This window comes from Chroicocephalus ridibundus, chromosome 4, assembly GCF_963924245.1.
Source record: "Chroicocephalus ridibundus chromosome 4, bChrRid1.1, whole genome shotgun sequence".
In the NCBI taxonomy this organism is placed as follows: Eukaryota; Metazoa; Chordata; class Aves; order Charadriiformes; family Laridae; genus Chroicocephalus; species Chroicocephalus ridibundus.
In genome coordinates, this window is record NC_086287.1 from 30,396,244 (window position 1) to 30,413,029 (window position 16,786).

The window sequence follows — 16,786 nt, forward strand, 5'->3', positions numbered from 1 at the left end:
AACCATACATGCAAAACAAACGAGCATAAGGTTACTTGATATTCCATTATTCAAGAGCAGAACTCCAACAAGATTGGGCATAAAAGCGAAAAGAAAATCATGGTCTATCCATTTACTTAAAAAGAAAGAAGACACCATAAGGCTTGTTGAAAGTACATGGATTTTATGTTTATTATGATTACTTTATGCCTTACGTAAATGTATACATATAAGATTGATGGTATTTCATTTGATTAAACATAGCATTGAGAATGAATTTTGATGTGTTACCTGCAAGTTGTATCCTAAGCAAATTCTGGCTTTTATACACTTTGGATTCAGATGAATTGCTCTCAAGAAATCCTTCTGTGCTTGTTTACAACCAGCTTCATGTCCGTTTTCCATGTACGAGTTTCCTCGTCCAATATAGGCATCCACAGAAACAGGATCTAGTTTGAGAACCTGGTCAAATGATCTCACAGCTTCTTCAAACTCATGAAGTCTAAAAAAAGATATATTAATGTCTGATGTTTAAAAATTCTATGAATAAAAATCTCAATTTATGGATGATCAGAAAATACTACCCCATAATCCCCACCAGAAGTAGTTCAATTCTGACTGAAAGGGACACTGGTTTTATTTCCTTAAGTTTGCATTCTGTATGTGCAGCCTTATGGTTATAACAGTGAAGGCAGTCAGTGTAAGACCTTGCAGACTTCAGTTGGAATTCCTTAAACTGAGGAAGAAAACAGCAAAACTCTCATTAAGTTTTTCTGGGCCAAGATTTCACCTTTTCAACAGTTGTTCTCAACAGAGAGACTTTATCCGAGTCATTCATGCTGTCCAAATGTCATGACCAAACACGCTTTTGGTAGTGTGTTCAGGCACAGATGTTTCAGGCATAAATAATTTCCTTCTTATACAAGCCTTCTCTCTGTTTTTTCTCATACGAATTCTTGAACTTATCCAATCTATGCTAAACTTGCAGAGTAAAAAGAGGCGATATTCAAGGTTCTAAGCGCAGACCATTCTGGTCTTAGAGTAAGCCAAATGTGGAACTCCATCCTTAGATAAAACTAGATGCATCTGAGGTATATTGAATATGAATAAAAAGGATTAAATACCTGAAATGTCAATGAATGCTAATACATATCTTTACACATAAAGCAAAAACTTTAACATGTCAAAGTACAAAATCGTTTTACCAAGATGACACTGAAACATAAGATACTATTTGAATATAAGCTACCTGAAGCACAGCCTGACTTCTTTATCAAAAGAGGAAAGATTAAATATATTTAGCTAACAAATAACTTTAAGGGTTGTAAACCAAATGCTTTTTAAAAGCACAACACTTGTTGCAAAAACAAATTAAGGCTTCATTCTAACCCTGTTGATAGGCAGTCATGAGGTTAGAGACTGCAGGATGGATCCCAAATGCATCTTAAAATGGGTTATACAGCTGAGTTATATAGTTACTAGTGACTCCATTTGAGAGTTGGATACAGACATGGGCACCAAATTCACATGCTCAGTTCTTAGAAGCAGGATTCAGCGTTCCTGTGTGAGTTCTACATCATCCAGACACTGTGAAAGATGGAGCCAGTTATGCACTAACTACAGGTATAGTAACACAAGAAGTTTTGATGCTACAGTCCTGAATATGTCCACTTCCACACTGTCTCACCAGCAACACGTTTAAGCAGTGATAGATGGCAGAATAACTGTAGACTAAAATAGATTGGACTAAACTAATAGGCAGACAGCTATTAAAATTTCCTTTTTATCATAGGTGATATTTGTGTGAAATAAGAGCTACCAAGTGCCAGTATGATAAATAGACTAAGATACTAAGGAATATCTTATTTCTTCCAATTTATATCTATTTTAAGTGATTAACAGATTTAATTTAGTCTTTCTAAATAAATCTTATCTCGATGAAACTACACCTTAGAATTTCCAAATAAAAAATTCAGGCAAGGAAGACCAGTGAGGCTTTTGCTTTTCTTTAAAGGACAAAGTATATATTTAAACAGAAATTGTATTCCAACTAATTCTGACCAAACCAACCCAACTCTGTTCATCTCATAATTCTTTATTCTTCTTCTTGGTTCTATTTTATCATCCTAATATTTCCTCCTGATGCTGTCATGAATACATAGTTGCTTGATACCAGAGGATTTTAATACCAGTTGTTAAACTTGAAAAATATCTAATTTTCTTTTTTCCATTCCTCTTTTCCATTTTCCCCTCCCTCAGTTCTCAGTGTACTCAATATGTAAAGGTGAACAGGAATACAAAGCTCAGGAATTATTTCATTTTTCTACTCTCCATCAAACAAAACTACATATCTTACCTATGATAGCAGATTCCAATAGCTTGAAAGATCTGACTATCACCTGGACTAAGCAACGTTGCTTCTTTAAAGTCCTGAAAAGAATAGACATTAAACTATGTAAACTGATATTTTTTCACTTTAGCTAAAATCACAGCTGAACAATTTTATACTTCCATATAAAAAGGGAGATGACTTCTGACAAAGGCATTATACGTTCAGAAGTACTGGAGATGTATTCAACTGTTTTCACGCTTCTTGTCCCAGACTTTGATAGAATAAAATCTCCAAAGTTATGTGATATCATGGTATTTCCTACAAAATTGGAAGCAACATTTGCAGAAACAAAACCTTCCAGAAAGGTTTTTTTTGTTGGTTTTTAATAGAAATACTGTACCTCAGCTGCTATTATTAGAGACATATATATTGAAAATATATTTTCTTATATGCCATTTCAATAGAATTCTTCCAGTAATAAAACTATCCAGTTACTTTCTGTTATTACTTTGACAAACGTACTAAACCAATCTCATATTTGCATTGGGAGACTCTATGCACAATGTCCCAGTGAAAGACTTCATAGAGCTTTTGACTTTTGCCTTTTACTTACATTCAGAATATTTTTCAAAATGCTTGTGTTTTTGATATATGTGGTTCAATTGTAAAAACTGTACAGGTGCTTTTAAAATCAAATACAATCATTTCAATTATGATGTAAGGAAGCACTTTAGGCTTCTGCATGGGAAAGCAATCAGTATGTAGTAAGAATGGTTTAGCTGATGCATCCACTGAACTACAAATTAGAAAGCGTTTTTTACTTGTGCAAATTGTAAAAACAAAAATATGTGGAAGATTTTACTACTGTTGGAATTACAAAAGTGGTAAAATAATGATGTGCTGATATATAAATATATATATATTTGTATTTTGTTGAAATCTGTCTCCTGGTGAACATGCTGTCATAAAATTATAGGTCTGTTTTTAAAAAACTACTGAGACACACCGTTCCCATCCAGCAAAGCCTTTCAAAGAATACGCAGCAAAGCTAATGGGATTCTTCATGCGCACAATTTGGAATATACACTCTGCTCTGTGTGTGGAGCAGAGTAAAAGCAGGATCAAAGTTCCAGGGACAAGTTTTGGTTTACTTAAACCAAAGGTGCTATCCCCACACTTCACAGAATTAACAGGAAAAGACACCTCTATATAGCAATTGAGATCTTTTATAGACAGAATTGTAACTTTTCCTTTTTCTTCCAGTGTATCCAATTCAAGAATACTTTCACTTCAAGCAGTATGTATCTGTGCTTAAATAATTATATCCTAATTCCACCAGCACTATACACGTAATACAGACATACTCCTTGCAACAAAATATTATCAGAACTGAAACATAAGAAGGTCTCAAGCATCACTGATGATTTTCTTAAATTAGCTGTTATATTTTTGTGTCTGTTGTTCAATTACCATTTTGTAAATTTGTCTTCACTAAAATTCATTCAAAGAACTTTTTGCTCATCCTGCTGGTTCTGTCCCAGTCTTTCTACTGGCCTTAAATATTAGTTTGTACCAATCTCAATCCCTTTTCTGAACTATTCTTATCAACTGCATCTTGAAGCATGAAACCAATAACACAATATTTCTACTTAAATTATTTCTATGCAAGGTCTACCAACTGTAAAGAGCTTTTGTTGTGCACTTCCAATAAGAGATTTCTGGGTCATTGTAATGAGATGCACATTCGGTCTTCATTGTCTAATTGCAAATAAGAAATATTACTAAATTTTTAGAATGCCTATGCTAAAATTGTTGCTATGACATAAAGATAACACATTTTAAAGTTACTAGTCCACAATGGAAGCAATGAATGCACTAGTGGTACTGAAAATTAATATCCCTGCTTTAAAAAAAAAAATAAAACTTTTAAAAAACTCAAGAACTATTTAAAATTCAAAACCAGAAACCCATCTGTATGAAAGAGTAATGTTTAACACTGTTAGGTTTCAAGCCTGCTATTGCTATACCAGATAGAGTCAGATGGAATGAGAGTCATCTGCACAGTGAGTCAGTGTCAGAAATACATACTATTTTCTTATATTTAATAAAATTACCTTGAGGTGAGACCCTTCCTGCCCTTTCAACAGAAATAGTAATTTACACACACACGCATGCACACCCAGAGGAAAAAAACAAGCCCACTCAATCAGAATCTCCATTTACTTAGGCTTCTGCAATAAATTAGTACTCATCTGGATCCAACATAAATTACTTCAAGATTAAAAAAGAAGGAAAAATCAGGTTCTTGCTTATTAAATTTTGCGCCAGTCCTATGTTTAACGCTAGCAGCATAAAACCGTAAATGAAGAAAAACTGCATTTTATTTGCATCCTCCAGCCAGACTGGTATTAGGTATTGAGCAAATGAGATCTGGGCACAAACTATTTCGGAATATAAAAACTGTCAAGATGGTCTTTATGTCAACAATGGCTTACATTTAACAGAAAACTCTAAATTTCCTTTACTGAAAGAAGAATTTCATACCTCACATGCATTAGCATAATCGCAAAGTTCCATGTAGAGTAGTCCACGATTAATTAACACTTTAAAAGCTATTTCCTTACTCAATTCAAGGAGAAGAAGAATTCCATAGTCTTTCAAAGCCTACAAAAACATAAAATGCATTTTAAACTATAATTCATTCAGAGGGATACAATGATACTTCAAAATTTAAAAGACGTGCTTTCAAATTCCTACAAATTGTGTGCATACACACAGACTTCAGTGTGGCTATTCCAGTATTTTACTGTTTACAGACTGAATTTAACTTAATGTGGAACTTTTTGATAATTATAGATACCCATTCCTAAAATACAGAAGAAAGACAATGCAAATACATTAAATAGATATAATTAAAATTTATTTTTTCATTATATAAATTTCAGATTTAGAAATAAATCTTAATTAGTTCTATAGTAAATTTTATGTCCAAATTCTTATTAAAAACCCAACACATTATTCTATATTAGTCATTGATTAATGTCAAAATAATGTACTTTTAAAATTAAGTATCTTCAAATATAATTTGTTACTGTAAAATCTAAGCACTAGTATTAACTAAATTTGTATGTAAATTTTGCAAAAGAGTAAATAGTGACACAATAGCATAATAGAAGCTTCAATTCTCAATTTATCAAAACTGAACAGCATTTCAACAATGCTTGATCTGAAGAACTTGTAGACAAACTATTTTTTTCACCTGAAGAATGAACTTATATAGTATACTTAAGAATAACTAGACACTTTAGACCTAATACGACAAAAATACTTATACAAAAAAACTTTTACCTTCAGTTACTGTAATCACCTAGTTTTCTTCATCATTCTTGGCCAATTAACCTCTAAGCACAAATGGCGTTTGCCCAAGGTCGATTTGATTTGAGACATGCAAGCTCAAATATTTATGAACGATTCCTGTCTCAGAAAATCAGCCTCATCAAAAAGACAGTTCAACATGATTGTGTTCCCAGTGCGAAGCTACATGGTGCCTTTGTGTGCCCTGTTGTGCCTTTGCTTTATAACAAAGTAGAACGCAGAATCACTTAGAGGTAGCTCACAGGCAAGTAAACAGAACTATAAACACATACAGAAATACAGAGCTGTGAATGAGTGTTGGATGTAGTCCAAATTTCCTGAAGATCACAATCATCCAGGAAGACATTGCAAGAGGTCAGAAATTTAGACTAATTGTAAAAAACAGGTTACTAGCTAATATGAAGTGAGTGCTCGTGTGATGTTGAAGAAAAAAATAAATACCAATACCTTTCTGAAGTCCTTTATTTGATGATAACAGACAGCTCTGTTATAATATGCCAAAATGCAGGTTTTGTTGAGGTCAATAGTTTTTGAAAAATCTTCAATTGCAGCTTTAAATGTCTACAAATGAAAAAACACTATGTATAAATCATAATTCAAAGTTCATGGCACTACATGTTTTTCCTCAAATAATAGCCTATTGTAAAATTTTATTTCATAGTTTTACATTTTGGTTCTTCATCAGTACTGGAAAGCATCCAATCATTTCACTGTGTCCTCTGTGGACTACTTACTGCAGTGGGAGCCCTCCTTCAAAAGCTCTATTTGTGGGTAAACAAGCATTCTTTGTGTTTTCTTACATCATATCCATATACTGTAATACATAATCAATCTTTAATTTTACTATCTTCCATTTTATACCTTAAACTAACATAGAAAGTATCTTCTGTGGAGTTTTGGTACTTCTGCCAATCACTAGGTAAGATCCTATTCTGTAGAACTTCAGACAAGAACCAGAGAGATGCTCAGTAGCTTCTCCAACTCATCAATCATTTTCGGTTACATAGAACAACTGGAGAATAGCTTCATCAGGGAATGGAAAGTACAAAAATCAAGTTGAACTCCTGGTTTTCATCAGTAACACTTCCACCATTATTTCAACAATATAAAGTGTCAAGTAAGATACATAAGTTTTAAGGAAGAACGCAAAAGTACAACGATAAAGACAGTCCCACCTTATTTTGATACTTTAAAGTTCCTCGGTAAAAATAAGCTCGCACACTGTTAGGAAGAATTTTGATCGCCTCATTGCAATTCAGAATTGCCTTAGAGTACCTGCCTTTACTTCCATAGTAAGCAGCACGACTCATATATGCCTGTAGAGATTCAGACAGAACGATGACATGGTAAAAAAACAGCTTTGTTTAGCATTATAAAACAAGGGTTAAATAGAAGACAGAAATGACAAGTTTATAAAAACATACATCTTACGAAGCTTGTCATTTATTTTATTTAATGCTTGCCATGTGCTACTGGCAGATTACAAGGCAATACACCCATAAATGCAAAACCTGTCAGTCTTTGAACCTATCCAAAAGTGCCTCACAGAAACAAACTATCAGGAATCTTTATATTACCTGGAAATGTGATGGACAAAGGGCAAGTGCTTGATTGAAATCTCGGATGCACTGAGCTTGTCTGAGTTGCATTCTACACAGTCCTCGCTGATAAAAAGCATCAGGGTAACTTGAATGTAGTCTGATAGCCATACTAAAAGCATGACAGGCCTAAAAGGATGACATATCATCTGGGTTAAATACCGTCTGTTTGTTCTCTGAAACCATAGGCTGCTTCTTTTGTACAGCTAATTATGAGCTATTTTTGCAGTTGGAACCCACCATGTTCCTTCATTGTTTTTTATCACTTCCATTTATTTACTGTTGCTCAAAATTTTGTAATGTTTAGCACTCTACCTAATGCAATCATAACCTCAAGGAGGCACAATCTAATTCATTTAATAATCTCATTTCTTCGGTGAGACTCAAAAGTGTAACCAAGCACATGGTCTTCTGTCTGTAAGAGCTGAAATAGTGAAGCTGTTTATTATAATGGATGATGGATTAACATGGCTAGTATGCAGCTCCTTTAAAATCCATCCAGATAGCTTTTTCCTCTACATTGTACATTGTCCTCATCTTAACCCACGAGCCTTTAATTACATTTCCTCTCCTCTGTCCAGCTGAGGAGGGGACTGACAGAGTGGCTTTGGTGGGCACCTGGCATCCAGCCAGGGTCAACCCATCACAGAAGCAGACAAGGCAAGAAATTTTTCTCTTCCCTGTGAAATTCTGCTATTTCTAATGTTTCTAGTTTCTGCCTTGAGTCTTTTAGCAAATCAACAACTGAAACATATTTACTAAAATATCATATCAATAACATAGAAAACATTTGCATGAACTCACACTAGGCCTGCCACAAATCTCACTGATAAGCTTTCAATAGTTTTCAACAAAAAAATGTCTAACATAGTTAGAAGTATTGATTTTGTTGAAAGAAGGAAAACATATTTTTCTTAGGTAATGCAGTTTATTTAAGTATCAGATATAAGTGCCAAAGAGAACCAACTAGGAGTGTCATGAGCTATAGCAACACAGAAAACAATTAACAAATTACAACCAACTCCATAACACAATAATCTAGGAATTCTTTTGTCCAAGTTTACTACCAATTCACTAAACCATCGATACTCCTACGAGTGTTGTTTGTCTATAAGATTTGTGAAGACATTGATAAACAGATAAGAAATTAATGTACCTTTTTATCCCATCGGAACGGCAATTAATGACATACATTAAAAAAAATCATAACATTAGCAACGGAAAAATAACTCACAAACTTGCAAGACAGTCTAACGTAAATCATGAATTCAAAAGAAAATTGCTTACAGCAGTGCAGGCCGTTTAAAATATTGAAATCAGTCACTCGGTTATCATAGTTGTTGTTTACAAGCAGAGGAGTCAAAAGCTAATATATTCTATATAATTAATACCAACCTGTAATAAACTTTTTTGCTCCATGTGACACAAGCCTGTGAGATAATGTATTTCTGCAGCCTCAAACGTATTAGGCAGGATTTTTGCTGAAGTCATCAGGAGCTTCATAGCTTTTTTAAAACTTCTCACAGCATCCTGCAATAAAGAGGATATTAATAGTTGTAAAGCACTTAACTGAAAATCTGCAAGATTTGTTAGACCTTTTAAATTACTTTTCAGTGGTTTTTTTCTTGGTCTTTGGAACATTATGGTAAAAATTACTAGCCTAGTGTTCCTTTATGTCACTGGAGTTAGACACACTCTTGATCTCTGAATGGTTCATATTAATAACTGATTAGAAAACCAGTGAAATATTCCTGAGTTTTGTTTATGTATGACAAAGTAGCTAACGTACATGATCTAGAAATAACATACAGTTCTTAATAGATAGGCAGATTCAAGGTCTTATGAATCTACCTGTTGCTTGCTACTATTGTGTTTAGGGCAACAGGACTCTCTACATTTTGTATAAATAAACAGGACTGTACAAAAAGAAACAGCTAATCCAAACGGCCAATTTCAAGAATTCTGCAGGCCTAAAATATTGGCTAACTGCAGGACTCAGAGGAGCGACAATATTAGTTAAACCCTATGACACATGAATATTCACAAAGTTGAGAAAATACCTATAATTATACATTATATATTCAGTTCACATACACAAATTGAATTTTTGTACTGCATTTTATTAGACAAAAAACACTAGACATACTTCTATATTATTTTATTTCAAAAGAAGCGATATTATGACATATAATGGACCTCAATCTATTTAATTGTATCTTTTAATTGATCATCTTAAGTGTCTTAAAACTAAAACTGCCTAGTTTATGCCGAACTATTAGTGCTGCTGTTGTTGAAAATTCTTACTCAGGTCTCCTTATAATTTACAGAATCAGGTACTCTGAAGGTTTATTTATATACTAGCACCTTTCATAAAATATTAAAGGGATATAGAAAAAAAAACATTGTCTTGCTTGGCATATATATAATGTAAACTTTTCTAACCTTAGTTTTCTTGGCTTTCATTTGTATTTTTCCTAAAATAACAAACATTGAAGGCTCAGGCTGAATTTCAGTAGCTTCACGTAAGCACTCTATGGCATTATCGTGATTTTGACAAAATGACTGAATGAGCGCTCGCTGAACAGGCTGAGACGTAAAGGATTCTGGAAGGAAACCACCATGAAAAACAATAATCTCTTTTACTTTAATGTCATGTTTTCCAATATAAAATAGCTTTAAATTATATGCAAACTTTAAAATGCTATTAAAATATTTGGAGGATCAAAGCTTGTTTTAACATCCATAAAAATACACATGTAAACTAAATTCCTACAAAAGTCTGAAGTTGAACAGTTATTTATCAATGAGTGTAGTTTGAATGCTAAACATCTGCAAATATTTACTTTCCTCTCCCCACATGTAAGAAGGCTTTGCTCTGTGGAAGTATCACCATATGCCTGCTTTGTTTTTATATTCTTGTGCCCTGTGTATCCACACTTGGTCACTACTAGAGACAGGAAATTAATCTCATACAGTGTGGCTATTCATATAGATTCACCAAGAGCTTCAGGATTGCCATTTTATGCCCAGCACATAACAAGGAACTACTATACTGCAACATTTTTACTGTTCAAACACTTTGGGAAGGTTCAGTTCTAAAGCTGTTTGATATTTTGTTAGGGAAGACTGTACATAAGTACAGAACAGAATCCTTACTCAATATTGCTTTAAAGCAGAAATTACTAATACTGAAAGGCAGAATTAAAAAGCAAACTCAAAAGACAAAGGAAGTTCTGAAATCATAGTTGATAGTACAGGCAATAGCGTACTATTACATTTAAAGGCTTCAGACATGCAAACAAAATACACTAGTAATAACTTCCTATATTTTAGCTCATTCATGGTAACTAACCTGTTTGCATGCCTGAACTTAATTTTTTTAACAATTCCTTGGTTACAGACTGTTGCCATGGTTCACAACTACCTAGGAAAATTGATGGAAATTGACATTACCTTCATCCATTTCTGCAAGTTGGTGAATACATAAACTTGCCAGCTCATGTTTCTTCAACTCCATTAAGTACTGTCCCCTGTAATGACGTAATTAGTAAAACTAATTCCAGGCATTTCTTTCAAAGGGCAAATACTACTGAAATATGCCTTCCAATAAAAACAACCAAAGTTTTTTCCTTTTTTTTTTCATCAGAAATATCTGTCGAATTTTTAATTTTTTCTCTCACATCACAGTACGAAGAAATTATATGCTTACATCTCTTCACATTGTAGGAGTTACTAAAACACATTTTCTTTGGATTCCAAGGATAGTAATCCTTACAATCTCAAGAACTGCAGCAATAATCTTAGTAACAGTGTTTCTAAAATCCACCACAGACTGATAGCTAATAGATACATTCTGTTTTAAAGGATAATTTTTTGTTTCTTCAGGTATCAGTGTCGGTATAGGAGGTCATGCTAGCCAAGCCACACTCTGAGAGACAAGTTGAGCAAACCCACTCTTAAAACTGGGAAAATACAGTATTATTAACTGGAACACAGTAACTAATTCTCCTAATACACCTGAGGAGTAATATCTTAGCATTTCCTCCTTAGTTCTTATGGCTTTTCAGGGGAGGAAACAGCTTTATCCAGTAATTTATTTTTTAGTCTTGGTAAAAGTCAATACTTCTCACTGGGCTGAATATGAGGAAGAAGAATAGTTGAAATCTAAATTGGCCTGGACTCAATCCTTCACATTTTTGCATTATGTGGATTCTGCAGACAAATCATTGAAGGACCCATCTGCTTGGGGAAAACATTTAAAATTATTAATTTTTTAAAAGTTCAGACTTGCCTTTTTGTCATGGCACCTATTTTTCTTTTTCCCCAGCAACTCTATGTACCTCAAAGAGCAGAATCCTGTATATGAAACAAAGTTCATATCCAAGGTAACAATAACAATAGTTGGGTGACGCTATGCAGATAAAGTTCTTCAGGTTTTAAAATGCTATGAAAATATTGCAGTTTTTTAAAACCCATTCAGAGCAGGTTTCAAAGAATATAAGGGTATTTACCAACAGCATGTTGTTGACTAATCACTTTCCTACCTTAATATGTAAAGTTGTGATTTATTTGGATAAACATGAATGGCTCGGTTTATATCCTTCACAGCATTTGGTAAATTATGAATCTGTAATTTATAAAGACAAAAACAGCAATTTAATTGCTAATATGAACACAATTTGGAGACACTATTTCTGTAAATGTGGATCTTCAGGATGTAATGCCACATGGCAACAACTCACAAGGCGCATACACCCTCTGTAAAGGAGGTCAACATATTTTTAATAAAGGTCCGAAACATTTACCCTACATATTTCCATACTCTCCCATAGGGCAGATAGAAACTCCAAACAGTTTCTTTACTTTTTCAAAATCCAAAGAAGAGTCTGGACTATGGGGAAGGAGATTAGGTCATGAAATCCACATGCACATATGTCTTGATGAATCTTCATTGCTGTAATGAATTTGGATTTATTTTTCAAGTGTCTGTGCACGTGGTCCCATTCAGCGTGCTTCAGATGCTGAGGAGAAAGGAGACCATTACAGCGACTGATCATTACAAGGACTGATTCATCCAGCTGGGACAGCTGCTAACTTGAACTCATTAAGGAGCAGCATTGATCGAATGCATGTACTGAACTTTATTTTACAGCTTTAGATTGAAATTCAAAAAAAGAAAAAAAAAAAGCCAAAAAATTCTCCCAAAAAAATTCTCAATGAAAAAAAGGAGAAAAGTAACCTGACCATTAGTGGATGACCTCCGATATAAACTATCAGGCACAAGTTCTTAAAAACAGTATAAAAAAAAAAGTATATCACAATCCCACAATCCCTTAGATGGACTCTGAGTTAAAAGCCATTTCCTTTAGTTGTGGAAGAAAATGAACAGTGTAAGCAATTTCTCAAATCATTTTGAAAACAAACTAAGCACTGTAAGACACAACAGTTGTTTGAATTCCGCTAATGAAATCTACAGGAATTGGGTTGCACTGAATACATTCCTTGTACTCCTGGGAGGGTTTCAAAACAACTGCTAGCAGAAACTATTCTCAAATCCAGTGAAGTAGAAGAACACATTCTATTTCACAGTAAATTAAAATATCAAAAGTGTTTTCACTCCCATTTGTGGGAAAGAAAATTTGAGTTTGACTTTCCAGAAAAATTAGTATTGTTAGGAAAATTCTGTTTAGAAGACACTGTATTTTAAAACTTTTTTTTTATATATTTAAAAAATACATATTTTCCAAAAAAAATTTTTGAAATATATTTAAAAAAAATATTAAAGCTCAGATTATATATAGACTGATAAAGAAAAGATAAAATGACACTTGAAATATTTTGTGTCATTGCATTAGATGCCAACAATATTTTACAATTGCAATGTATACAATTCTATCATGGTGACATGGACTACTTGAAACATATAGCTATAAACAGGTTCTAACATCTGTAAAACACAAAGGCATGTGTATTAAAATACTGACAACAATCACCATTATAAATAAAGCTATATTAAGTGGCAAACAAAAGCAAAAGGAATTTATTACCTTATGATATGCTTGTGCTCTGCATATGTAGGCTCTAACATTGAGAGGATCAATTTCAATGGCATTAGTAAACCATCGAATAGCTTCATAGTATTGATCGAGATGCAACAGCAGAATCAAACCAATATTTAGGTATGCAAAGATGACAGAGCTAAAAAGAGATTATTTTTTTCCTTTTGTTATTGCATGAAATATGTCATTGTATTAACCACAACTTATACAGGTTTCATCTACTTTTACGACATTCACCACACATCTATTTTGTGTTTGCACTGAGATAAAGAATTGTAATTGCCAGCAGAGGAGATAGCTCATTAAAAAACACCATTTCAGTAGCTTGTGATGTTTGGCTGCACACTAGAGGCTCTCTTATCACCAAAAACAGCACTCCAAATGTGAATTGTGAAGAAATTATGACAAGTCTCTGTTATAGAAGCTGGGTTAGAAATAGAGCTAGCTGGTAATTTTCTATATACTGAATATACCAAGAAATACTGAATCCCTCAACACTAAAACTACATTGTGGTTTCAAGACACTAAAAAACTTACACTTTTTCTATCTAGCCTGTTCCCCTATTTTCTGTCATTTCACTTGGCTAGCTGCTAGGGAGACCAGGGTTTCCAAGATCTGCAATATCTTGCACAGCCCACTCTTACAGACTGTTTTTAGTCAAAGTTCAAGACCTTCTATAGCAGAGCTAAGACAAAGGAAGAGCTGAGGGGTCTTTAGGCCTGCCACAGACTGGAATGGGAGCCTTTGCTCAAGACAGGACTGTTGAGGTTGCCTGAGGCTGAACAAGAACTCAATACCTTTAGAGTAAGGTAATTAATGCAGCTAACTGGTATGGAGGCTTGTTGCATATTGTAAGACCGTTTGCACGGCACGGCTGCTACAGAGATAATCTGTTTCTGCAGCGTTTTCAAGTGGTAGGAAAAAATGCAATTTGAAGAAGTCACATCAGCTTCAGTCACCAACTACCAAGGACCACAAACAGCTTTTTCTTTTTTTAATTTTATTTCAGGGACACCGTTGACTGGCTTTTGCTAAAGAAAACATTGTGGTATTTTCTTTTGGGAAAAAAAATAGTTTGACTTTCTACCTGCGTTGTGGACAGATTCCCTCACAAAAGACTAATGACATTATTATGGCATGAGTAGTCAAATTAGGACTTCAGTTTCATCTTTCATCTGCCAAACTGGAATAATTTATTTGCCAAGTTCCCATGTAAGGCAAAATAAAATTTAATTTTGAAATACATAAATAATTATTTTTCTTATACTCAGACTATAGTAAAAGAGGCAAAAGATACCAAAAAAAAACAATGTTATGTTTTTGTGTGGTTTAATTCCAGTATATTTGCTGAATAACAGTTCTGATTCTACTTTCCTTTATTAGTACTTTTATGCCCTCAGGTAATCAGAATATAAACAACATATATTAAAATTCTCAAGTCCAATCACCTGTCCAAAGCCAGGACACTTTCAAAGTCAGAGATTGCAAGTGACCATTGACTCTGTTCTGAGTAAACAATCCCACGATGAAGAAAAGAACAGAAATTTTCCTGAGTGTCATTGATGAGTACTGTGGAAGAGGGAGAACAGAAGTCAACTGTTCAGATATTCACGTATATTTCAGTTACCCCAAGCAACTTATTTGCACATTACTTTTTACTCTAGTTTTCTTAAGAGTTTTATAAAATATCATAGATAAAGCATAGCATAACATATTAGATCATGACAGAAACTGTTCATTGTGGCACAAAATACCTTCAGGACGTATTTATAATAAACACCCACTCAAATTCTTAAAAGTGAAGCAGAAAAGCTTAAGAAGCAGAGGCAAAACAACTGAATAAAAACAACAGCAGCAAGTGACAGTGTCTAATAGCAAACTTAATAGAAATGAAAAGGAGCAAGTTATTACCAAACACTGAATGACCACCGCACATTTCAATATTTGCAACATGAAATTTCTGTGTTATATTGCAGTATAGTAATTACTGGTGAACGGTCATTCCTTTTTAACGATAAACATACACACCACTAAAAGAAAGCAACAATACCAGAAACACTGAAGTCCTGCATGGCTCTTTTTGGATCAATCTGTCGTAGTATGCAGCCTCTATAGTAGAATGCTAACCAACAAGAGGGGTCTAGATAAATGGCTGTTGCTAAGTCTTGTATTGCATTTCTATACTGCTGCTGCTTAGCATAGGCTCTTCCTCGATACAGCCTAATAAGGAAGAAAATTTCTCATTAAATGTAATTTCCCTTAGAAAATTATACCTACAGCATGAAGTCATAGGCTATTATTTATAATATTAACAGGTTGAGTCAACTTAATATCAAGAGTTCCTCCACTGTTTTTGTCATGCAACCTTGAAGTAATTATTCAGGAAAAATGTTGAAAAACAGAATAAACACTGAATTTTATTTCTGAATTTAACAAAGCAAGTTTGAAGGAACAAACTCCTTCAAACTTGGTAATCTATACCATATAGGCAGATCACCACACTTGCATGAATCAAGTTCAATATAATAGAAACCTGTACCAGCTTTGGGCATCACTGAGTTGAATGGAACTCTCTCCAAGTTCCATAGTCTATTGGTGCAGCGGTTTCTGTATGGGAAATACCAGATTTTGTTAAATCTGATTTAAAAGACAAAATATAAAACTTCCCTCATTACTATTAAAGCTTTCTAAAAACATCCATTATATTTAATACTTTTTTCAAACAGACAAATTTACAAAATCAGATCCTACTATTTTACACTATTCCTCCCTTAAATTCAGGAAGCTAGCAATATATTTAATCAAGATAAGTCATAAGCACAGGTGGAAAAGTGTGAATAGAGAGCAATGGCTGTAAAATTATTTTATCATAGAATCATTCATGTTGGAAAAGACCTTTAAGATCATCGAGTCCAACAATAAACCTAACACTGCCAAGTCCACTACTAAACCGTGTCCCGAAGTGCCATCTTAGTGTACTTCAAATAGGGAAACAAGACAACACATAATATATAAAACTTATATTTTTGTATTACCGAAGATAGCTTTCACTTATGAAGCGGGTCTTATGCCACATCCCACTTCTATGCAGAGCTATCATACAAAATACATACTATTCCTTTTTCAATCTAACATAGTAAAGTCAGTTCCTCAAGAATTTAAATCACATGCTTAACACTACACATACACAAGGCGCTGATACTAATCATACTTAGCAGGACTATTCACAGAGCCCACACATCAACACGTGAGCCTCAACGAACTAGTGGATTTCAGGAAGCCAAATGCAGCTTTACGTTGCTTCAAGATTTTATTTCACAGTCAGAGTTTTAGAGAGCATCTGTAAATTACTTTAGTAGCACAGAAACCTAATGTCATAAGAAAGCTTTGCATGATTCTGTGGTCCCCTGTGATGAAGTAAATGGATTGACAGGTAGAAGAT

The 16,786-nt window shown here is 33.9% G+C and overlaps 1 protein-coding gene across 1 annotated transcript in view; it reads right to left on the reverse strand.

Moving 5' to 3' along the window:
* Positions 1-16,786, reverse strand: part of TTC6 (tetratricopeptide repeat domain 6) — a 61,831-nt gene that overhangs the window by 6,665 nt on the left and 38,380 nt on the right. Inside the window, exons 15-27 of the mRNA XM_063331793.1 lie at positions 15,395-15,564; positions 14,793-14,913; positions 13,332-13,482; positions 11,829-11,911; positions 10,738-10,814; positions 9,727-9,887; positions 8,680-8,814; positions 7,264-7,413; positions 6,862-7,002; positions 6,134-6,247; positions 4,856-4,975; positions 2,336-2,409; positions 271-481 (exon numbers count right to left, since the gene is read on the reverse strand). Coding sequence (XP_063187863.1) covers positions 271-481; positions 2,336-2,409; positions 4,856-4,975; positions 6,134-6,247; positions 6,862-7,002; positions 7,264-7,413; positions 8,680-8,814; positions 9,727-9,887; positions 10,738-10,814; positions 11,829-11,911; positions 13,332-13,482; positions 14,793-14,913; positions 15,395-15,564 — 1,708 coding nt within the window. The remainder of the gene's footprint in view (positions 1-270; positions 482-2,335; positions 2,410-4,855; positions 4,976-6,133; positions 6,248-6,861; positions 7,003-7,263; positions 7,414-8,679; positions 8,815-9,726; positions 9,888-10,737; positions 10,815-11,828; positions 11,912-13,331; positions 13,483-14,792; positions 14,914-15,394; positions 15,565-16,786) is intronic.